General features: G+C 37.8%; 1 protein-coding gene and 1 non-coding gene across 13 annotated transcripts in view; one reads left to right on the top strand and one right to left on the bottom strand.

Moving 5' to 3' along the window:
• The window catches only part of DMD (dystrophin), a 2,277,745-nt gene that overhangs the window by 2,002,101 nt on the left and 251,198 nt on the right, over positions 1–24,446 (top strand). For all 12 annotated transcript variants that reach the window (XM_064364425.1, XM_064364424.1, XM_064364427.1 and 9 more), the window contains one exon: positions 19,642–19,720. In XM_064364425.1, coding sequence (XP_064220495.1) covers positions 19,642–19,720 — 79 coding nt within the window. The remainder of the gene's footprint in view (positions 1–19,641; positions 19,721–24,446) is intronic.
• LOC135269975 (U6 spliceosomal RNA) lies at positions 19,976–20,082 on the bottom strand. Its single transcript, XR_010338207.1, has one exon. It is a non-coding gene; the product is annotated as a U6 spliceosomal RNA (small nuclear RNA).

The following is a 24,446-nucleotide window of genomic DNA, read 5'->3' on the forward strand; positions in this document are numbered from 1 at the left end:
TGCTCATATCTTTCTGCTCCTGTGCCTGCATGGTTTGTGTTACCAGTGGTACATAGCCTGAGACATCCAGGACCCATGCCAGCTCTCGAAGTAATGTGATTAGCATCCAAAGAAACACAAGAAGCCTAGGATTTTGTCCCTTTGCAATTTAAAATCATATTTAAAATGACTTTTGGTCATACCAATTTGAAAATGATCTTGTAAATCACTTCCCGGAATCTATGTTCAAAACTCAGCTTAGAGTCTCTACTTCTTAACAGAGTGCCTGCCAGTAACTAGTGACTATGAACAAGTTTGAAAACACAAATTGATGTGCAAATGCTAGATAATCACAACTCTGTTGTATGGCTTTTTTTATTTTCCTATACTCTCCCAATCTGAGAGAAAATAGATTTGAGTTCCTTTTTAATTGGTTTAGACCCAGACAAGTAACATGAGTGACCCCATTCACCTACATGTGTCACTCTGTTTCCAACACAACAGAGGAGATGACCAAGACAACAAGTTCTCCAGCCAGGAGGTGGGGATTAGTTTCACAGCAGACATTTATTGGTGGAAAATTGATGTTACAAAATATAAGATGCCTTCTTCTAGTCAGAGTAAAAGGGGCAGCTGCCCAGACTCTCATTTTAAATAGGGAGCCCATAATACAAATCTTTTAATAGAATTTTAAAAAGAACAGACATAGCGGGTATCTCTTAGGGCCTGTCAACAACCAACCCCCTCTCAAATGGCCAAATCCCAGGTGGTCAGCTTAGCCAAAATGTCCAAGTACCTTTTTGTAACACAGAATCTCCTTTGAAGATCCAGCTTCCATTAATGATCCCCAGCAGCTCTGGTCAATGTGTCTTTTCACAAACGAAGCTTTTTAAAAGCTTTCACAGGACAAATGTGGCTTTGAGTTTTCAACTAAATCTTTCTGTTTAAAAGGAGTACTGAAATGGGCATACTTTATAATATTAAATGCTGCGCACAAAATACTGAAATATTGTTGACCCTGAGGGATTGGTTCAAATCAAATAGCACACTCATATAAATGTTCTCTTTTCCTAAGATTAGCAACCGGGAATGGGAATTAGAAAGGGGTGGGATAGGCTGGATAGGGGTGCACCAAAATTTTCAAAAGTCTCGAAACTAGTGTATATTGATAACCTTGTGGCATCTAATATCTAGTATCTATTATTTCTTCATAATGAGATTGGTGGAAATCTTTGGAGAATTAATGCAGCAGTTGGTAAAATCATTCTATAATAATGAGCATAATTCTGCCCTCTCCCACATTTTTAGGAATTATCTTTAAATTTAATAAGGCAATGTGCTTTGTAGTTCTTGAGCAACTTATATACCTTGCTCTGAATAGTTATTGTGATGAGTTAATTTGTAAGAACTTTTAGGCTCAATGCTAATTTTCTTAACGTTTCTATAGTTTCCCCTTTATTATAAAGTATATTAGGCTGGACTCTTGGCTGTAAGTGACAGAAAACTCTGATTAGTTAAGAAACAAAAGGGTGTCGAAGGCAGTGGGAGTTTCAGCTGATTGCTGCAGGCTCACCTGTCATCCTCTTAACATCCTCAACATACCCTAAAGAAAAGAAAGAGATACTCTGACCCAAGAGCTTAAAGACTGTATGAGCTTGACTCTACATGGCCCAAATTGGGTTGCGTGCCCACCTAAGCTAAGGGAATGGAATAGTGGAATTGATTGATTGTTGTTGTTGCAGGTTGAGTCCTCAAGAAGCAGATGCCAGGGCAGATTTATTGTGGAATAACACCTGTGAAGAAATAGGGGCGGAAGCAGAATTGAACAAGGAGAGCCATTAGATCACAATGCAGATCTTCTAGACTCTGTGTCAGCCCAATGAGGAGTGCCAGAGCAAAGACTGCCAATTAGGGGAATCCTGAATTAGGCAGATCCCAGAATAGTCTGTATATAACTGGGGACTGTTAACTTTCCTTCCTCAACTAGTTAGAGTCATAGAATGGGACTCTCTCATCTCAAACATCAATATCTGTGTATGTGAAGTTGAGGGTGAAAATTTACTGTATACCAGTGGTTCTCAACCAAGAGCAAGTCTGGCCCCCAGGGGACATGGCAATTTCTGGAGACATTTTTGGTTATCACAACTGGTGAGGAGATGCTACTGGCATCTAGTTGGTAGAAGTTGGGGATGCTGCTAGGCCTTCTCTATAATGCATGGGATAGATAGCCCAACAAAGAATTGCCCAGGCCAAAATGTCAATAATGCCAACATGTCTTTAATGAAAGAGGCCATGAAAACCTTTTGTTGTTTATACATTTGTGATAGTAAGTTTTTGTTCTTATGTGTAGTTATGAATACTTGAGATTCCATCTAATTTATTTAACTTTTTGAACAGAAAGGCTAGATTGAATTGGTGAAATATCTATATCCTGAATATTTAAAAGATTCTGTTTTTTAAGACAAATAGTAACTTGAATTAACTTAAATATTCTTAGTATTTAAGGTCCTTAAAGACCTTAGTTTGGTGAATAGATAAGAATCATCTGTGTTTAGCATATGCATTGCCTTATGAAGAAGTCAAAAGTGTGAGTTTGTTTCTGATATTTAAATATCCCTGTGATATAGATTTGGTTACTTCAGAAGTTTACTCTGTTGTATTATTTCTTCATTATATATTACAAAATTGAATGTTAGGGCCAGCTCAGATTGGAATACAAGTTAAGTATTCCTTATCCAAAATGCTTGAGGCCAGAAGGGTTTTGGATTTTTTAATTTTGTGGATTTTGGAATATTTGCATGTTCTTCATGAGATATCTTGGGGTGGGACCCAAGTCTAAACACAAAATTCATTTATATTTCATATATACCTTATACACATACCCTGAAGTCAATTTTATACAGTATTTTAAATACTTTGGTGCATGAAACAAAGTTTTGACTGTGACCTGTCACATGAGGTCAGGTGTGAAATTTTCCACTTGTGACATCATGTCAGTACTCAAAAAGTTTCAAAATTTGGAGCATTTCAGATTTTGAGCTTTTGGATTAGAGATGCTTAACCTTTATTAAAAGCTCAAAATTAGATTTTAATCAGTGAAAAATTACTGCAGTGTGCCGTCATATGCAAGAACATATTGTTTTTTCTGAGACATCTACTAAAAAATACCACAACAAAAGCAAACTTCTAGCACTATGCATTTCGAACCATTTAATAGATGCTTTAACCTTCAGGGAATTTAGCTCCAGAACTGCTGCCAGGAAAGAAAAAAGACTGGTTAATGCCCAAAGGGATAAAAAGATCAGCTAACCAAAAAAAAAAAAAAAAAAAAAGTTTTCTCCAAGATGTGAAATGTGTGTTCAATCCTAGATCAAGGACTAGATGTTCAAAGTTCTATGTATGAGGTTGAATATTATCTTGGAAGAGTCTGGAAAAAGTTTGATATCAGCGCACTGAAATCATTTTCAAGTAGGAGCAATAGCAACACTAGCCCTTTACTCATGCAAAGTTCACAGTTTTTATCTAAACAACACAAAATCATGCAATGCTTTTATATTTAATCATCTACATTCACATAACCATAAAAAATGAATTCTGATACAGTAAGGAAAAGACAAGATAACAAACCATTCTAATCAGTGTATTTTGAAAGTTCTTTGCAAACCATCATGAAATGGTTAAAAGATGGGAGGATGGAGACCAGCCTGGCCAACATAGTGAAACCCTGTCTCTTCTAAAAAATACAAAAATCAGCTGGTCAGGGTGGCACATGCCTGTAATCCCAGGTACTTGGGAGGCTGAGGCAGGAGAATTGCTTGAACCTGGGAGACAGAGGTTGCAATAAGCTGAGATCACACCACTGCACTCCAGGCTGGGCGACAGAGCAAGATGTCTCAAAAAAAAGATGGGAAGAGAATGATGACTTGTTGCTTACTAAAATAAAGGAAAAATTGACAGTATAAGTGATACTGTTTGAAAGCTCAGGAATCTCTGAACTATTAAGATTATATCATCAATGGCACGCAAAATACCTGTTCAAAAGATACTCCTCAGTGGACCTGAGATGCCAAGATGCTGATACTCTGAATCTGACCTAGGACAATGATGCTCTGTGTCACCTCTTTTCTCATGCCTCCCAGGTTGCTCATGGCCTCACTGCTGTCTCACTTCCTGAAATATATATTGCCCTATTGGTCGTGACATAAGAGGCTATCAGTTAAAAAACCTCTAACTTGTCTCAGGTGCAGTCATCTCCCAGCAAGACACAAGGTTCTTGAGAATAGACATTTCTCATGACCCATCTTTGCCATCTACCACGCAATGAACATACAGTACAGTGTACATAGCAGCGCTTGAAATTGCTTGTGGAATCATTTACTCTTGAACCCACCTCTCATACTTTCCAGATTTAAGTCCTCGTAAATGATTTAAATCATGGGTTATCCCCAACTGGCCTGCTCAAGTATTTATTACATAAAAAGGCAAGCTAGATATGGAACTTCCCCTAAAGATGTGTCTGTCAAACTCACCCCCTTGTATTCTGCTCCAACACCATGTTTTTTGTTTATGTTATTTTTTTTAAGAGATGGGATCTCACTATGTTGCTCAGGCTGCTCTTGAACTCCTGTGTTCAAGTGTTCCTCCCACTTCAGCCTCCCAGGTCACTGTGAGGGATGACAGGCTTGTACCAACATTCCCAGCCCCACCTTTTAATGCAAATAAATAACAGCTACAATCTACTCAGTGCTCACCTTGTAACAGATGCTGTTAAATGCTTTATACGCCTTACCTCGTTTTTAGTTAAATATGTTGTTTTTGCCCCACCTACGGTAGGGATCTTGCGAACAATGAGAGTGAATGATATGGGGGCTTTAAGGAGAATTCACTGTCACACCTTTCATAATTTTCCCATCATTCCTCCAGTGTTTGCTCAAACATCCATGATTTCCTGATTTGCTATTACATCAAACTATGCTGCAACAAGTCAGTGGTTCCTTCTGACTTTTATACATCTCCTCCTCAACTAGGGTCAAAGTCTGAGGCTTCCTTGACTCTTCTTTCTGATACTGTTACATTTAACACATAACGTCCTGTCATACCATCTCTTGTTTTTCCTTCTGGCAGCGTATCTGCTCTTCACTTTCTCCATGCTTTCATTCATCCTAAAACACGAACACCATTCTGACAATGATATTTAGGTTGGTGCATAAGTAATTGTGGTTTTACCATTACTTTCAATGGCAAAAACTGCAATTACATTTGCACCAACCTAACATTGCTCTAACTTAAAAAATTAATGTAGAATATGAAAATGTCAGTAGTACATGCCACCAGGGAGTGGGGAACAAAATGGTTAGAGAGACATGGTGAAAGACTTGATTTTTAAATAATTATTTGTTTTTCTTGAATTTTATTATCATATGAATGCATTTGAAAGAAATAAAATTTTAAAATATTAATTATTTAAAAATTATTTCAATGCCTTCCTATGAACAACTAAATGAAGTCTTTATTCTTAAACCTGACAATCAAGTACAGCTCTGGTTTGACTCCAAGCTACATTTCCAGACTTATATTATTCAGCTCTTTGTTTATCCTTCACATCCAGGCCTTTACTAGTGCCAAAAAATTAAAAAATTGCTCATTCTGCTCTCATCACCCAGAATGTTTCTGTTGTTCTTGCCCATCTAAAGCTTACCCAATTTTGAAGGCCCAGCTTCAACGTGACCTCCTTCATTAATTTCATCCAGATACTCTGTAACCCTCATAGCTGTTTAGACTTCTTCTAGCAATTTTCAGTTATCAGAAAAAGGAATACCTACCGAGTGCCAGAAAGCGATCTCTCCAGCTATACATGTTATAACTTCTCATTCTCTGTGCCTCCATTCCCTCATCTGTACAATGATCACTATCGTAGTACTTTCCTCATAGTGATGTTCGTTCTTTCAAGTATTTAGTTGGGTGCCTACTATGAGTCAGGCACTGACCAGGGTCCTGGGGATATAGTAGTGAATGAAATTTAGTCCTGACCTCATCAAATTTACCTTCTGATAAGAAAGGCATAAATGAGATATACCTCTAATGCTCTTGAAAGAGCACTTGGAATATAGTAAATGCTCTATAAATGTTTGCTGTTATCACTGTCATTGTTGGTGGTGTTATATGGTATTTCTGTAACACATAAAGAAACTAAGGCTCATAGGCTATTAGATAAGATGCTGTTCAAATAATTAGTAAGGGACTCCAATTCAGGTCTTCCTGACTCATAAAATTCATGGCCTTTCCACTACACTGATCGCTACAAAGCCAGGCTGTACATCAGAATTATCCGTGGCGCCTTAAAGAAAGTAAAGATTCTCAAGCCTCGGCCTCAAATTAACTAAATCAGAAATTATTTAGTTGAACTAGGAATCTGTTTTTTTTAAGTTATTAAATGGTTGTGATGCACTGTCCAATTGGGAAATGACTGCACTACATTAGAATCTTTCCCATGATACTTTATTATGCTTATTCGTAAATATCAAATCTACAAATTCACTAAAGATCATCTCCTTGTTTTCTTATTTATTTTTTCTGCTTCCTCTCCTAGCAAAGTGCCTTATAAACACTCAATAAGTATTTGAGTAATTGATGGCTTAATTATTTAAAGTTGCTCTTAAAATGCAAATACTCACAGCTGCGGTACTAGAAGCCTGTTATGAACAATCATTGATCTTCCTAGGGTTATTTATTAATCAGCTAAGGACCAGCAGTTGGGAAGGAAAGGCTAAACATTTGGGAACAGAACTGAGAAGGCCCTCAAACCAAATGTTAGCCACATTATTCAACAGTCTATGGCCCTGCCCCAACTTTACCTACACTTCATTGACAATTTCAGGTAAAATGCAAAAAATATACTCCTAAAAATCAGGAGACACCGACCCCACACCATTGTAATTTCGTTTCCTTTAAGCTGACACATGTCCCTCTTTTGGAAAATATAGGGACAACCTGTTTTAAAGAAAGAAAAAATCCTTTATTCTTGTCACACCATAAACATGGAGTTCACTGCTATGCATTAAGATTATAAAGCAAAATCCCAAAAATGCAGTGACTGATTATTCACAGTAGACATATTAAGTCAAGAAGCTTATTTTTTCTCTCTTTGCTAAGGCACAAAGCCTGGGGCTATATGCATTTTTATTACACTGTACCGTGTTGGTTTCACTTGAGGATTAAAAAGAGAGACAAGGCACAGTGCAAGTATCCTGATGGATTTTAGGATTTCTTGCTTTTGTGAAAGAAAGAATCTCATAAAGTACCTCAGATTATTGCTCAGGAAAGTGTACCTACTTCTATGATGACCTAGAAATTCAACCTTTTGTTTCTCCTGTAAAAGATCACATTGTATTTTGGATGTTTTCCCTGTAGTTTTCTGCACTATGTAAACCCACGTTTGGAAAAAAACAAAATAGCTTTAGTTTAGATTTGGAGTGAAAATATCTAAAATAGTTCAGGAAAGTCTTATGAATATTTGGGGAGCTTACAAACAGCCTTGGGGGTGGGGCGAGGTGGCATGAGGGAAGAGGGGGACAGGGGAGAGAAGAGGAGGGCTAGGTCACAAGAGTGCAAATAAGACAGAGGGAGAGAGACCGTAGAGACTGTGAGTCCATGGCAGAGTTTTAATTCTGGTTCTGACGAATCTACACGGAGAAACAATAGAAGAGCATTGCTCCATCTCCTGTCCTTTACGAAGCAGCTTGAAGTGTACTTATTTATATAACTTGCGGCTTATCTTGTGATATGCAAAGAAGAGAGAAGACGGAATGTTGTAGGATTTGGAAGTACGGTAGATGAGATCTTCCGGTTTATTGATTTGTAAAGAATGGCTTGATACTGGTTTGTCAGTTCTGCGTCAGTGAGAGGAAAGAAAGGCACTTTTCAGTCAGTTGCTGGAGGAGGAGAGCTGGGAAGTGAAAACAGGGTCTTCTGGCAGACAAACTTCCTTGATAGGTGGTCAAATTGATTGTGAAGGGAGTCAAGGTCAGGAAGCTTTTGAAATGCTGCAAGGATGGTGTGGGGTTTACGGAGTGTTGATTTCCTTGGTTAAGGATTGTTGCATACTTCAGCAAGTTCTCCCTTCCAGCCTTTATTAAAGAGGTGTTTAGTAGAACAAGCTGAAAATTTATAAGAATATTATTACTATTATTACCCCAAATATAAAAGTTTCCGCCACTGAGACAAAGATGTTTGATTTCCAGTGCTTTATCTTTTTTCATTTATCTACCAGCTTCAGTCATTCGTTAATATGAATTTGCTAATATATGCTGTCTTTTTTTCAGACAATACCAGTTCTATGGTATCTCATTGATAATTATTTCAAATTGCCACTTCTGTTCCTTGGAAATACTCCTGTGTTCAAATACCAGGAGGCGTAATTATGTAATTACCATGTGAACATTTTGCTATTTATGGGCCGAAATGCCCCTAGAAAGGAATGCTCCAATGGCCCCAGAAAATTTCTGTGAGAATGATATCTTCCAAATGTGGTATAAATAGGGCTCAAAAATAAATGGCTAAAGCTGGAATGTAAGTGATTTAATGTAATGATGTGGTAAGGTGAGAGCCACTTGACTTTAGTTCCTATTGCAAATCATGAGATACATTAGGACAACTTTTAAAAGGGAACCCATTTTTTAAGATAAAATCTGCATCAAGTTGCGTCACCTTCCAGGCAAAGTAATTCAAGTTTCCTCTTTTCTCTTTGAGACCAAAAAAAAAAGCACAAGAAAAGCTTCCTATGATCTCTTCCCTTCCCGTCACAATTTTCGTAAGTCTGTAGATGTAATTAAAACTAAAGATTTTGACAAATGAAGCAGGATAGGAGGTTGATTGCTGCTTTTCTAAATTAAAATTAATGATACCCTTAAGGTACTTGGGTCTATGAAGTCAATTTAATGTTGATATAACCTGACTCCATTATCACAGAATGAGGCAGTTGCATAAGCATGAAAACCAATAAACAAACATCCAAAGTGCTTCCTCATCCATTTTAGAAATCAGTGAGGTGAAAGCTTAAAGGCTTAACAATGGACAGAGGGCTTGCTGTTTGTTCTCTATTGCCTTCCAGTTTGATTGAAGAGTTCGTCGGAATTAGAGGAACAGTGTTCCTGGAGAAGTGTTGGGCTGGCACTAGGCTAGTGGTCCCATTCATATCCTGCCTCATTTGTCTTGCAAGGAGGCACAGCCACTTCATTTGAGTCACTGTTTGCCTCGGCAGAGTCTGTGAACTCTTCTGGTAGGTTGTATAGAACATAATGAAGGGGGAGGATTGGAGGAGAAAGGAAAGAAAAAAAGAGGGAATAAAAAAGGGAGTCAGATTAAGAAAGAAGACAGCACAGAAATATAAAATGGAAGGAAAATGTGGTGCAGGAACATTAAAAGGTAGATTAATGATGGTCTCAGATGGCATGCATTAGTATCCATGCCATAAATCACACAAAATCAACTAATAATTATGCTCCTAGTCAGAGCGAGTGCCATGTTAGCACTAGTGGCTTTCCTGTGATCTATCCTGAAGTCAAACACAAGAAACACTGTTTAACTCCTGCGTGCCCTCATGTCAAGAAAACACAGAAATAAACTCAAGGAAAAGAAAATTCAGTCAATCTTCGCATTCAACAAGCCCAGGTTGTTTTGCCACAGAGCTATACGTATCACAAGCCTTCATGCCAGAAGATGGCCAGTAGAGGTGGGTCATGCCTGTAATCCCAGCACTCTGGGAGGCCCAGAAGAGTTCAAAATCAAGACCAGAACTTATCTCAGACCTTTTTTTTTTTCAGTTACAACTCAGAAAATCAGAATTAGAAGAATAATGGATTTTAACTGAAAGGGATTACCATTAGTTAAAAGGATTTTATCTGAAACTGTAATCAGTCTCAGGAGGGTTTCCAGGATAATGTTTGGGCATTTAGTTATGAGTGTTACTTGTGAGGATTTGGGAGTAAGAATGAGTAAGGAAGTTTCTCCCCCAACATAGATACATGTACACAGAAACTGTATAAACTGAAAAACTTCAGGACAAAAACTCATGAACAGACTGGAGACTCATTTGTGCGCTTATGTGTGGTTTATTTACCAGCATCACAGCACCAGAATAGTTTTTGTTTTTCTTTTGCTTTTGTTTTTGTTTTAATAGGCGCATTCATGTAAGTGTGAAGTCTGTTTCTTGCATTCCCATGGATATTTATCAAAGGTCTAGACAAACTGAGAACTAGAAAATCGAAACATACGTTCCTAGTTATGTTTTTTCCCCAAGACTGGAGTAAACATGATTTATGTATGTAGTATCAGTAAGACTTAGCTTGGACACTAGGAAGAAACCACATTGTCTACCAATGTATTTCCACATTAGGAGGTAATCCTTGCCTCTCCTAAATTTCTAGTGAAGATAAAACTTCAAAGCACAGTAATTAACAGAAAGGTCAAATGAAAAAGTAGAAGCCCTTGAGAATCTAAAACAAAGTTAAAGAACCAACATTTACATTTAGATAAATTTATTTAAAATCATTTCTAAGAGCCATGATATTATTATCGGTCATTTTTCTTTCCTTCTTTTTTTTTTCTTTTGGCTTATTTAAAAGCAATTTTGAAGAATAAATGAAATAAAGATATCTTTCACATTACACTGAGGAATGGCCTGAGCTTTGGGAAGCAGTCACAGCTTAGAATTAAGAGTGTGTGTCATATCATAAATTAGTTGGATGATTTGGTGCTCATTCATTATACCCAAAATGGTACTTTCAAGTCTACCGTATTCATACTTACCACAGTGCCTAACAGATAAGAGGAACTCAAAAAGCCTTTCATCCATTCACCCATTCAGTATTTCTTGATCATCTTCTATGTACTAGGCACTGTGATAAATCCTTAACAAGACAGATGCGGTCTCTGTCTTTGTGGACAAGAAACTTGCATTCTAGTAAATATCTTTTGAATGAATGTAGTGATTTTTCTTAATGAAGCTAAAGAAGGAAGTTCTCTACAAATGGTACACTGTCTACAGAACTCATCTGGAATGAGAAGGCAAAGGAAAATAATATGTAGTCCTTATAACTCTCAAATATGATTATTTAAAAACTAGGGTAAAACCAATGTGGAGGAGATTTGGACTTTGGGGTTGTTTTATAAATTACTGTTTTACATTTTTAAATCTAGTATTATAGCCAAAATTGAATCTAAGTGGTTTTCTTCCTTTCTTTTTTCACTTTGATCATCAAAAATGGAAGAAAGGAAGAAAAGAAGGAAGGATAGAAGGGAGGGAGGGAAGTTTTTCAGACGCTTATGTCAGGGATCTTGAAAAAGAAATTATTCACTTAAAATAGAGTTATTATGGTAAAGATCCATGAATAAACAGTACATTAATTCATTCCACTAATATTAATTTAGCATCTGTTACATGCCAAGTACTGTGCTACTCACTGAGAATTTGGTAGGGAAAGATGTGTCCCTGTCCTCATGGAACATATAAAATAAGACCTTTTTTTCCTGACATGCTTTTACTGAAGAATTGCTGCAACCTATATTATGAGTACTCATGGACCAGGTGGTAGTTTTCTGCCCATCTGAAATTGAAATAGTTCTAAAGAATAGACCCTCGTGTATCAATCAAGGTTTCTTCCAGTTCTAAGCTTTTGTGATCTATGACCTAATAATTGAAATAGGATGTATGCTTCCAGAAAGATGTTATACTTGTATTACTTTTATAAAAGGAAACAGAGATATGCCCTATTAATTCAGAAGAGTTTAAGTTCCTCCTGTCTGTTTAAATCATTCTATTTAAGCTCCTTTGTCTCTTCTTTTTTGGCTCACCTTCCAAAGCTTATTCTTACCTCCTTTAGTCTCATTTCCCTTTCCTTTCTTTAATTGCTGAGACAAATTGTTCATCTCTAACTGGCTATACAGGACATCTCCAGTTAAAGGTTTCACTGTTAGGTCAAATTCATTATATTCCAAATAAATTAATACATACATATGCTATTTCTTTCTCCCTTTCCTGATTTTCATATTGCCATCAGCAATATCTTCATTCTCCCAGTGTTCCTTACTTGAAATCCAAGAGTTTATTTGCTTCTTCAGAAATTAATCTCCAACACCAAATTGGATAGTTCTTCTTCCTTTCAAAATACCTTCTAAGATGTACCTTCTTTTACATTCGATACAATACAGCCTCAATTTTAATGCATATCACCCCAAGTCTAGTCAATTACAACAGCCTCTTACTGATCTCAGTCTCAGATGCCCTTTTGAATCTGTTTTACACCATACTGATCTTCCCAAACCCTAACTTTCCTCTAAAATAGTGAGTCATGTCACAGAAATTTTCAGTGGTTCTCTTTGCCTGTGGGGTAAATCTTGGGCCTCAGAATCCAGAATGCCTTGTTTTGCATCATCTGCTTTCAACATGACTAACTAATTGTATCTCACTGTCATCCTCAACACCCCTGTTCTGCAGCCCCAAGTCTTTCTTCAGCTTGTCACTATTTCTTACCGCTAAACCTTTACACTTGCAGAGATCAGGGACTATAGCTTTTTTTTTTTTTTTTTTTTTTTTTTTTTTTTGCCTGTCTCTTTCGGTATTAACAAATACTTATAAAGTGGATAAACAACCAAGGAAAGAACTGATTGTGCCAGAACGCAAGGTACAGTTTATAATTTCTGGCTTTTGCTTCCTGTTTTTTATATACTACAGTAAATTGATTTAAAGCCAATTAGAAAGATCTAAGGCATAGAGGCTATCGTTTTAATAGATTATCAAATTTCATTTCCTTGCATAATTTATCACAGAGTAAAATGCTTTGTTCCTAAGTCCCAAGCTAAAGCTTTCGAGGACCTTGGTTGCTTTCAAGTTTTCCTCCTTCATAAATTTATTTCTTTATTTAGCCATTGTGCATTCAATCCACATAATACCTTTCTCCAATGATAATTTGTGGAAAGAAATACTTTATGCTTAATTCTTCTCACTGCCATGCCTTTTCTTGAGTTATGAAGATGGAAATTCACTTTGATCTCATTTTAAAATCTTGACAATATTAAGCGTACACTGGAAACTACCACTGGAACCCTCCTTGTATAAGAAGGAAAACTTCAGCGTTCGGGAGTCTAGAATGAACTTTGATGCTGCATATGCTTGGTTCCTATGAAGCTAATGTTCTTAATGGAGAAAGTGGCCTATGGCACAGTCATATTCCTTTACCATCTATGTCTTCCCCTTGGGATTTCTTTCTCAGTATGTGAAAAGATTTCTGATCAATGTCCACTCCCATATGGCCTTCTCATCTTCTCCCTATCCCCAAACATTCACCTTTATCTCTAGATTGATTTGTTCATTAAATGACCCATTGTAAATTTAGAAATAATGACGTATGCCAAACATTTATTTACATGCATTTTCCACAACTTTCCTCTATAATCTTATGGTATCACATTCTTAAGACTAGGAACTGACCTTGCATTGGGTCATAAAAATATGTTGAAAAACTAAAGTTTCATAGATATGCACACTAGAATTGGTCTGCCTTCAATAAACTGATTGAAAATAAAGAAATTAAAAAGCGAATTACTTATTAAATATTTATAAAATACTTTTCTTCACCTTTAATCTTCAGGATAGCAATTAAGAGCAAGACCCAGACTGAATGAGTTTGAATCCTGGCTCTGCCAATTTACTAACTACTTAAGCTTAGGCAAGTGTTTTTTTAACCTCCCATGCCTCAGTTTTTACATCAATGAAGTGGGAGGATAATATTAACTTCTGTTACAGAGATACCATAATTCATATTGTCATACACATATTGCTTAATAAATATTAGCCGTTTTTGTATTATATGTGGTGCCCTGCACATTATAGCCCTATTGATCTCCTTTCTTTCTTTCTTTTTCTTTTTTTTTTTGAGACAGAGAGTCGTGTTCTTTTGCCCAGGCTGGAGTGCAGTAGCATAATCTCGGTGTACTGCAACCTCCACCTCTTGGATTCAAGCAATTCTCCTGCCTCAGCCCCTTAATTAGCTGGGTTACCAGGTGTGAGCCACACCTGGCTAATTTTTGTAATTTTAGTAGCGATGGGGGTCTCACCATGTTGGCAAGGCTGGTCTTGAACTTCTGACCTCAAGTGTTCCACCTGCCTTGGCCTCCCAAAATGCTGGGATTACAGGTATGAGCCACCACGCCTGGCCTATTCCTCTCCTTTTATTAAGCATAACAGCAGCAAGAACAGTAGCTGCTAACATTTGTTGAGCAATTAATATGTGACAGAAACTAGTCTAAATGCTTTACATGTATCATCTTATTTAATTCCCACAAAACTCTATAAGTTATATTATTGTCCACATTTTACTGATAAGGAAAGTTAAGAATAATTTACTCAGGAAAATAGGTTAGTCAATGTTCTCTAGAGAAATAGATCCAGCCGGGCGCGGTGGCTCATGCCTATAATCCCAGCACTTTGGGAGGCCGAGGCGGGTGGATCACGAGGTCAAGAGATCGAGACCATCCTGGTCAACACGGTGAAACCCCGTCTCTACTAAAAATACAAAAATTAGCTGGGCATGGTGGCACACGCCTGTAGTCCTGGCTACTGGGGAGGCTGAGGCAGGAGAATTGCTTGAACCCAGGAGGCGGAGGTTGCGGTGAGCCGAGATTACGCCATTGCACTCCAGCCTGGGTAACGAGAGCGAAACTCTGTCTCAAAAAAAAAAAAAAAAAAAAAAGAGAAATAGAGCCAACGATATACATATGTATGTGTGTGTGTGTATATATATATATAAAATCAAGTATTATTTCATACAATTGGAGACTAAGAAGTCCCATGATCTGCTATCTGCAAGCTAGAGAACCAGGAAAATTGGTGGTATAATTTTAGTCTGAGTCTGAAGGCCTGAGAACCAGGGGAGTTGATGATGTAAATTCCAGTCCAACAGCAAAAGAAGACTGACTGACATCCCAGTTGAAGCAGGCCTGTAAGGAAAAAAGAAACGTGACTCTTTGTTCTCTTTAGGACCTCAACTGATAGGATGATGCCCACCCATATTGGGGAGGGCAATCTACTGAATCCGCTGATCCAAATGCTAATCTTGTCTGCAAGACACCCTCACAGACAATCCCAGAAATAGTGTTTTACCTGGGAACTGCATAGTCCAGTCGACTTGACACACAAAATCAACCATCACAGATCCGCAGTCAGTGCAATCAGTGTCAGTAGGTATCCTTGTTTGTTCCGCATCTCTCTCTCTCTTTCTCACTTGAACACACACACACACACACACACATGCACACATGCACACACACATACCACGTCTACTCACTTATCCACTTGTTTGGTCAACTAGTCATTAAACAAATATTTGCTACCATTTACTGTATGCAGGGTTCAGTGCCTCCTGCAGAAAGGGTTGGGGACATTCGAAGAGAATGATAAACAAAAAATGGTCCCTGCTATCAAGAAGTTTACAATCTATTGCAAGAGACACTCGTGTCCATATAACTAAAATGAATTATATGATAGAAGTGCTTCAAGTATAATCCATATACTGTTAGAATGCTGAGGAAACCATTAATTCTAACGTGGAAGATGGGGAAGTAAGCATTAAACACTAACAGCATTGATCTCGGAGAGAAGCGGGGTAAGAGAATTGCCGAGAGAAGGAGCAGCATGAGAAAACCACGCACAAGAGTTATATTGGTTCGAATAGTGCAGGACAGGCAGGTAGTTTGGTGGGCTTAGCAGGTAGAGTTTGGGAGCCCAGGGTCATAAGGTTGGGAAGGTAGGTTTGATATGTCCCTCATGCTTTTGTGTACATGAAATAAAGCAAATCCTGCGTTTTGGGGGAACCCCACTTGGTTATTCACATATTTGGGTGAAGCAAAAATTGGCAAGGCTAGGGGAAGAGTTAAAAAATGGGATGGTTCTGGATATAGACTAGGCACTTAATTAGTATTGGAAGGCCAGAGTTGGTTTGAGACCAGACTACCTGAGCCACTTTTTTTTTATTGTACTTTAGGTTCTGGGGTACATGTGCAGATCATGCAGGATTGTTGCTTACGTTCATACATGGCAAGGTGGTTTGCTGCCTCCAACCCCCCATCACCTATATCTGGTATTTCTCCCCTCATTATCCCTCCCCACCCCTTGCTGTCCCTCCCCTAGCCCCCCACAACTGGCTGCAGTGTGTGAAGCTTTCCTCCCTGTGTCCACATGCTCTGATTGTTCAACACCTGCCTATGAGTGAGATCATGCAGTATTCGATTTTCTGTTCTTGTGTCAGTTTGCTGAGAATGACGGTTTCCAGATTCATCCATGTGCCTATGAAGGACACGAGCTCATCGTTTTTTATGGCTACATAGTATTCCATGGTGTATATGTGCCACATTTTCTTTATCCAGTCTATCGTTCATGGACGTTTGGGTTGGTTCCAGGTCTTTGCTATTGTAAACAGTGCTGCAATGAACATACGTGTGCATGTGTCTTTATAGTAGAACAATTTATAATCCTTTGGGTATATAGCCAGTAATGGGATTGCTGGGTCAAATGGTATTTCTATTTCTGGGTCCTTGAGGAATCGCCACACTGTCTTCCACAGTGGTTGAACTAATTTACACTCCCATCAACAGTGTAAAATTGTTCCTATTTCTCCACATCCTCTCCAGCATCTGTTGTCTCCAGATTTTTTAATGATTGTCATCCAAACTGGTGTGAAATGGTATCTCAATAAGGTTTTGATTTGCATTTCTCTAATGACCAGTGATAATGAGCATTTTTTCATATGCTTGTTGGCCTCATAGATGTCTTCTTTTGTAAAGTGTCTGTTCATATCCTTTGCCCACTTTTGAATGGGTTTGTTTGTTTTTTTCTTGTAAATCTGTTTTAGTTCTTTGTAGATTCTGGATATTAGCCCTTTATCAGATGGGTAGATTGTGAAAATTTTATCCCATTCTGTTGGTTGCCAGTTTGCTCTAATGATTGGTTTTTTTTTTTTTTTTTTTTGCTGTACAGAAGCTCTGGAGTTTAATCAGATCCCATTTGTCTATTTTGACTTTTGTTGCCATTGCTTTTGGTGTTTTAGCCATGAAGTCCTTGCCTATGCCTATGTCCTGAATGGTTTTGCCTAGTTTTTCCTCTAGGGTTTTTATGGTGTTAGGTCTTATGTTTAGATCTTTAATCCATCTGGAGTTAATTTCAGTGTAAGGTGTCAGGAAGGGGTCCAGTTTCTGCTTTCTGCACATTGCTAGCCAGTTTTCCCAACACCATTTATTAAACAGGGAATCCTTTCCCCATTGCTTGTTTTTTTCAGGTTCGTCAAAGATCAGATAGTTGTATCTGTGTGGCATTGCTTCTGAGGCCTCTGTTCTGTTCCATTGGTCTACGTCTCTGTTTTGGTACCAGTACCATGCTGTTTTGATTACTGTGGCCTTGTAGTATAGTTTGAAGTCAGGCAGCATGACGCCTCCAGCATTGTTCTATCTACTTAGGATTGTGTTGGCTATGTGGGCTCTTTTTTGGTTCCATATGAAGTTTAAGGTGGTTTTTTCCAGTTCTGTGAAGAAGATCATTGGTAGCTTGATGGGGATGGCATTGAATCTATAAATTACTTTGGGCAGTATGGCCATTTTCACAATATTGTTTCTTCCTAACCATGAGCATGCAATGTTTTTCCATCTGTTTGTGTCCTCTCTTATTTCCTTGAACAGTGGTTTGTAGTTCTCCTTGAAGAGGTCCATTACCTACTTTGTTAGTTGTATTCCTAGGTATTTTATTCTCTTTGTAGCAATTGTGAATGGGAGTTCACTTTTGATTTGGCTCTGTTTGTCTGTCATTGGTGTATAGAAATGCTTGTGATTTCTGCACATTGATTTTGTATACTGAGACTTTGCTGAAGTTCCTTGTCAGTTTCAGGAGATTTTGGGTTGAGACGATGGGGTCTTGTAAATGTACCATCATGTCATCTGCAAATAGAGACAATGTGGCTTCCTCTTTTTCTGGTTGAATACCCTTTATTTCTTTTTCTTGCCTGATTGCTCTGGCTAGAACTTCCAATACTACATTGAATAGGAGTGGTAAGGAGGGCATCCTTGTCTTGTGCCAGATTTCAAAGAGAATACTTCCAGTTTTTGCCTGTTCAGTATGATATTGTCTGTGGTTTGTCATAAATAGCTTGTATTATTTTGTGTACGTTCCATTGATGCCTAGTTTATTGAGAGTTTTTAGCATAAAGGGCTGCTGAATTTTGTCGAAGACCTTATCTGCATCTATTGAGATAATCATGTGGTTTTTGTCTTTGGTTCTGTTTATGTGATGGATTACATTTATAGACTTGCATATGTTGAACCAGCCTTGCCACTTTTCTGATGAGATTAACATCAGTTTTACCTCTTGGGGATTCTGCACACCGCAGGAACTACTCCCTGAGTTCTTATTGCTCTGTGCAAGCTCTGATCAACCCCTAGTTTAGCTTGGACTCTTCACAGTCAAATCAAAATCCAGAGTTAGAGCTAGGATGATGCCTGAAGCCACCACTTATATTGGGTTGGCAAAGTGCCAAATAAGTAAGTATAGCATTTCACCCATAAAATTATTGCTTTTTTCCCCACCAAGAATAGACTTCACTAAGTTGACAGCACACTGTGTCAATATATTATAGAGAAACCTAATAGGAAAAAAAGAATGGCAATTTTCGTTGCGTGCCACCTAAGGGTATATTTCTCAGTAATTTCCAAGTCCATTGAAAACTGAAATTTGAAAATTACTTTTATCTTACTATCCACCCTCTTCTCTTATCCCAACTTTAAGCTTTGCCTCTACTTCATTAATACTTAATTAATTTCTTTCTTTTTTTTTTTTGAGACGAAGTTTCACTCTGTCACCCAGGCTGGAGTGCAGTGGCACAATCTCTGCTTACTGCAGCCTCCCTCCTATCTCAGCCTCCCTGAGGAGCTGGGACTACAGGCATGTGCCACCGCTCCCAACTTATATTTGTATTTCTAGTAGAGATGGGGTTTCACCATGTTGGCCAGGCTGGTCTTGAACTTCTGACCTCAAGTGATCTGCCTCCCTCAGCCTCCCAAAGTGCTGGGATTACAGGCATGAGTCACTGTGCCCAGCCATAATTAAATATTAATCAGCTATTGGTTAATTATTAATTACCAATAATTTAATATCACTCAGTGATTTATTTACCATTAATCAATATTAGTTCTTTAAAAATTAGTCAAAAACAATAGACCAAGACTTAAAGACGAGACATGTCGTTTCAGAGATTCTGTAGTCGGTGATACCAAATGGCACCCTCCCTGTTTTTGTGAAAGCAAAGAATTTGTATTTTTTGATGGTACTAATTGAAGCAGTAGTTCATTTGTAGCTGCCAATGAGTTGACTGTAAAAAAAAAAAGAAAAAAATCTCATCTTAACATTGTCGAGAGAGGAAATCCTTTGTGTTTGGCCTTGGTTTGATAAAAATGAGTCTTGGATACTATATACGGTAAATGGATATTAAAACTAGGGTTATGAATTGTTGCTTTAGTGTTCTCAGCCTTAGAGACTCAGAGTATCTTATCAGAAAGGATACATTGCTTTAATTGTTCCTCATTATATAGAATGAGAGAACATCATTTCTCTCCTTTTCCTCCCAGGTGGCCGTGGAGGACCGAGTCAGGCAGCTGCATGAAGCCCACAGGGACTTTGGCCCAGCGTCTCAACACTTTCTTTCCAGTAAGTCATTTTCAGCTTTTATCACTTAACTTCATTGCATCTTGATTAATAAGAATTAACAGTTGAAAAAAAGAAAATTAAGTGTTGAATTATAATCATCTCTGTCAGATGCAGTAGAAGCAGAAATCATCCTGAAATATAACGTGGTCGATGAATTCAGAAGGTTAGGAAGAGGAAGGCCAGTTAGATCATTTTGTCCAGTCTTCAGCTAATGCATAATTGTTTCCTGCAATATATTCTCAAATGCTAACTTTATTAATATTTTTGAGTCTTTCTGAAAAATATGGAACCTTTGCTCTGGAGCCATGCTAATATTCTCTGTATTGTTCCAATGTTAGTATATGGGTTGCCAAAGCAAACACATACATTTGAGTTTTCATTTCTACCTATCAGTTCAGTTAGTAAAGCTAGTAATTATGACATCATGTAATTATAACATCATCATTCAATATATGTTACTTTGATTCTGTCATTCTTTATATCTAAATAATTCATTAAATACACCCTGCCTTTTGAAATGAATGACAGTTCTCAAAAGAAGGCATACAAATGGCCAACAGGGATATGAAAAAATGCTCAACATCGCTATTCACCGGGGAAATGCAAATCAAGACCACAAGACATATCATCTTACCCAGGTTAGAATGGCTATTATTCACAAGACAAAAAATGACAGATTCTAGTGAGAATGTAGAGAAAGGGAACTCTTACACTGTTAGTAAAAATGTAACAGTAAATTAGTAACAGTATGATGATTTCTCAAAAAACTATAAATAGAACTACCTTACCATCTGGCAATCACACTACTGATTATCTAACCCAAAGCAAAGGAATCGTTTGTCAAAAGGATACCTGTACTTGCATGCTTATCACAGCACTGTTTCCAATAGCAAAGATGTGAAATCAACCTAAGTGTACATCAACAGATGAACTAGATAAAGAATATGTGGTATATATACACAATGGATACTATAAGAATGAAATCACGTCATTCACAGCAACATGGATGGAGCTGGAGGTCGTTATGTTAAGTGAAATAACCCTGGCACAAAAAGATGAATACCGCGTGTTCTCACTCTTGTGGGAGCTAAAAAAATTGATCTCATAAAAGTAGAATAGAATGATGGATACTAGTGGCTGAGAAAGGTGTGTGGTTAGAAGGGGGAGAGAAAGAGAGGTTGGTTAATGCATACAAACATACAGTTAGATAGAAGGAATAAGTTCTATCATTTGACAGCAGAATAGAGTGACTATAGTTAACAACAATGTGTTGTATATTTTAAAGTACCAAGAAGAAAGGGCGTGAATTGTTCCAAATACATAAAAATGACAAATACTCAAAGTGATGGATGCGTCAAATATCCTGACTTGATAATTGTACATTCTATGCCAGTAAAATATCACATTACCTTAGAAATATGCAAAATATTATGTATCGGCCAGGCACGGTGGCTCACACCTATAATCCCAGCACTTTGGGAGGCCGAGGCGGGTGGATGACAAGGTCAAGAGATCAAGACCATCCTGGTCAACATAGTGAAACCCCGTCTCTACTAAAAATACAAAAATTACCTGGGCATGGTGGCACACGCCTGTAGTCCCAGCTACTCAGGAGGCTGAGGCAGGAGAATTGCCTGAACCCACAGAGTGGAGGTTGCAGTGAGCCGAGATCGCGCCACTGCACTCCAGCCTGGGTAACAAGAGTGAAACTCCATCTCAAATATATATATATATATATATATATATATATATATATATATATATATAATGTATCAAAAATAAATAAATACTCTGCCTCCAAGTTGAAACCTCAGCCTACCGGCATTTCCTTTCCCTCACTATTTATATCCTCCTTTTTTGAGCGGGGTGGGGGAGGGAGTCTTACTCTTTTCCCCAGGCAGGAGTGCAGTGGCATGATCTCGGCTCACTTCAACCTCCGCCTCCTGGGTTCAAACGATTCTCCTGCCTCAGCCTCCCGAGTAGCTGGGACTACAGGCATGCACCACCATGCTCAGATAATTTTTGTATTTTTTAGTAGAGACAGGGTTTCACCATGTTGACCAGGATGGTCTCAAACTCCTCACCTCAGGTGATCCACTCACTTTGGCTTCTGAAAGTGTTGGGATTACAGGTATGAGCCATTGCACCCAGCCTTGCATCCTCTTTTTGTCCTTGACTTGACTTCTACTACTTCTTTTATTTACTGGTTTTACCATTTTAATAATTATGTTTTTATAATTAATACTAAAAAAGAAATAGCCTTAGTTAACTGAAAGTTTAAGTATTAGAACTTCCTATTTATACAATAATACATATTAAATTGGCAAGCACCTGTTTTCCTCTGAGTAATGTTAATTTATACCCTTTTTCTTTTATTATAAAAGTGTATGTGTTGAGTTTTTTGATATTTAAAAAGTCATACTTTACCACATGGAGTTAATATCTGTTAGCATTCTAATATATTTCCTTCTAGTCTTATATGACTATGTCTGAGGGTTTACCCATCATTTTAAGGCAATTACTTTGTGCCTAGCAATGTTACAAATTTTAACTAGTTTAATCCTTATAGCAATCCCTTAAGGTAGGTACCATTATTATACCCATTTCAATGATGAAGAAATTGAGGCACACATTCATACAGCTAGTAGATGAGAGAGCCGGGATTCAAACCCAAGATGTTGGCTCCAGAGTCTGTGTTTTTAACCATCACACTGTAATTTTACTTAATTTATATATTTTATGGAAAGGAAGTATTTGTATATGATCTCCATTCTTCTGCCATATTCTTTCATTGCCATTTTCTGATCTTTTCCTTTCTTTTCCATTCTCCATGAATTAATAAAAGGATCCACGCTCACAAATAATTTAAAGTATTTGATTAGATGCTTTCATGTGTTTCTTCAGTTGGCTGTTGTCTTTTTGAACAAAAATTCCTGGAAGGTGTTGGTCCTGTGTTTTTATTATACATTGATAATAGATTAAGAAGAAGTATCTATTTCCTGGACTGGCTCTAACTTTATTATCCACATCCGGTCTAGTTATTTGGACACAGTTTCACAATGCTTTGGAGTTGCTAAAAGAAAAACGGGGGGCGGTAAAGCAGTTGATCTAAATGAGTGGGATCGTGGCTTTTAGGAACGGCTCTAGAAAAATGATAAAGGCTGCAGACTTTGTCTTCTGTATTTTTCTAAATCTCTAGTCTACTAAACTTGCCTTGGTGACAGCCATTCTATTCAATTTAATTGAGATTAAATGTGATAACATACTCCTAAGTGACTCATAAACCATAAATAAAAAATAGTACTATTATGAATATTAATTATTCCTCAGACACCAGGAATATTCATTCATATTTTTTTCTCTCTGACTCCCCCTCTGAATTTCCATGTCTTACCCATTAAAACCTATTCTCAGAAAACGACATACTCATTCAACCCAGGTGATAGGTAAAGTTTAACGTGTACTTCTCCTGGGTTATTTGCATTTTATTAGAGTGAAAATCCATAAGCCTGAGGTGGTAGAACATCAGCCATAAGCTCTGAGCTGTGAGGGAAGAACTTTGAGGAGCCAAGAAAAACATTCTCACACTTTTCAAACCATATCACATCAGTGCCCACTTCCAGAAAGGTCAGGCTTGTTAGACACAGGCATTCATAAAGAGACTGATCTACCTGCCTGAATGAAGCCAGCCCAGAAGTCATCAATCTCTTGGATACCCATGTGAAATATCAATATATGCTTAAAAGCTTTGCTTGCAGGTATAAAGAAAATACCAACTTGGTTTAAGGGATATTTAAGAAATAGGACGCCGAGACAAAAGACGGATTGTTTCTTTACATTGTCCTTTTTAAAATTGCAAAAGTACTCTATACACATCAAGAAAAATTGGGATAGCACACAGTACAAACAAGAAAAGAAAAAATGTCCATAATCCCATGACTCAGAGATAATCACTGTCAGAAATTTGGTTTATATACTTTCTGTCTTTCTCCTGTGTGTGTGTGTGTGTGTGTGTGTGTGTGTGTGTGTGTGTGTGTCAAGGTTCTATCTTTTCTTTTTTTTTATTTTTTAATTTGTTTTTTGAGACAGAGTGCAATCTTGGCTCACTGCAACCTCCCCTTCCTGGGATCTAGTGAGTCTCATGACTCAGCCTTCTTCGGCTATTTTTTTGTATTTGTAGTAGAGATGGGGTTTCACTCTGTTGGCCGTGCTGGTCTCAAACTTGTGGCCTCAAGTGATCTGCCCACTGCAGCCTCCCAAAGTGCTGGGATTACAGGTGTGAGCCACTGCACCCAGCCTCTCTCTTTTTCTTTTAAACCAAGCACACATGAAACGTTATTACAGTTTTATGACCTGCTTTTTTCCCTTCAAACTGTCTTTATAATACTTTTATGTGTTTAAATATTCTTCTACAGGGTAATTTTTTCTTTTCTTTTCTTTTCTTTTTTACTACAGGGTAATTTTTCTAATGACTGGCTAATCCTCTCTTCTGTGGCTGTACCAAATTTACCAACACAATTCTAAATTGCTCAATATTAAGAGTATTTCACAATTTTTACTATTATATCCAGCATTATGGCTAATATTTTTTTGGGGGGAAAACAGAGTTTTGCTCCGTCACCAGGTGCCAGGCTGGAGTGCAGTGGCACGATCTTGGCTCACTGCAACCCCCACCTCCCAGGTTCAAGCAATTCTCCTGCCTCAGCCTCCCGAGTAGCTGGGACTA

This window comes from Aotus nancymaae, unplaced genomic scaffold, assembly GCF_030222135.1.
Source record: "Aotus nancymaae isolate 86718 unplaced genomic scaffold, 86718_ANA_hifiasm-v0.15.2.pri h1tg000058l, whole genome shotgun sequence".
In the NCBI taxonomy this organism is placed as follows: domain Eukaryota; kingdom Metazoa; phylum Chordata; class Mammalia; order Primates; family Aotidae; genus Aotus; species Aotus nancymaae.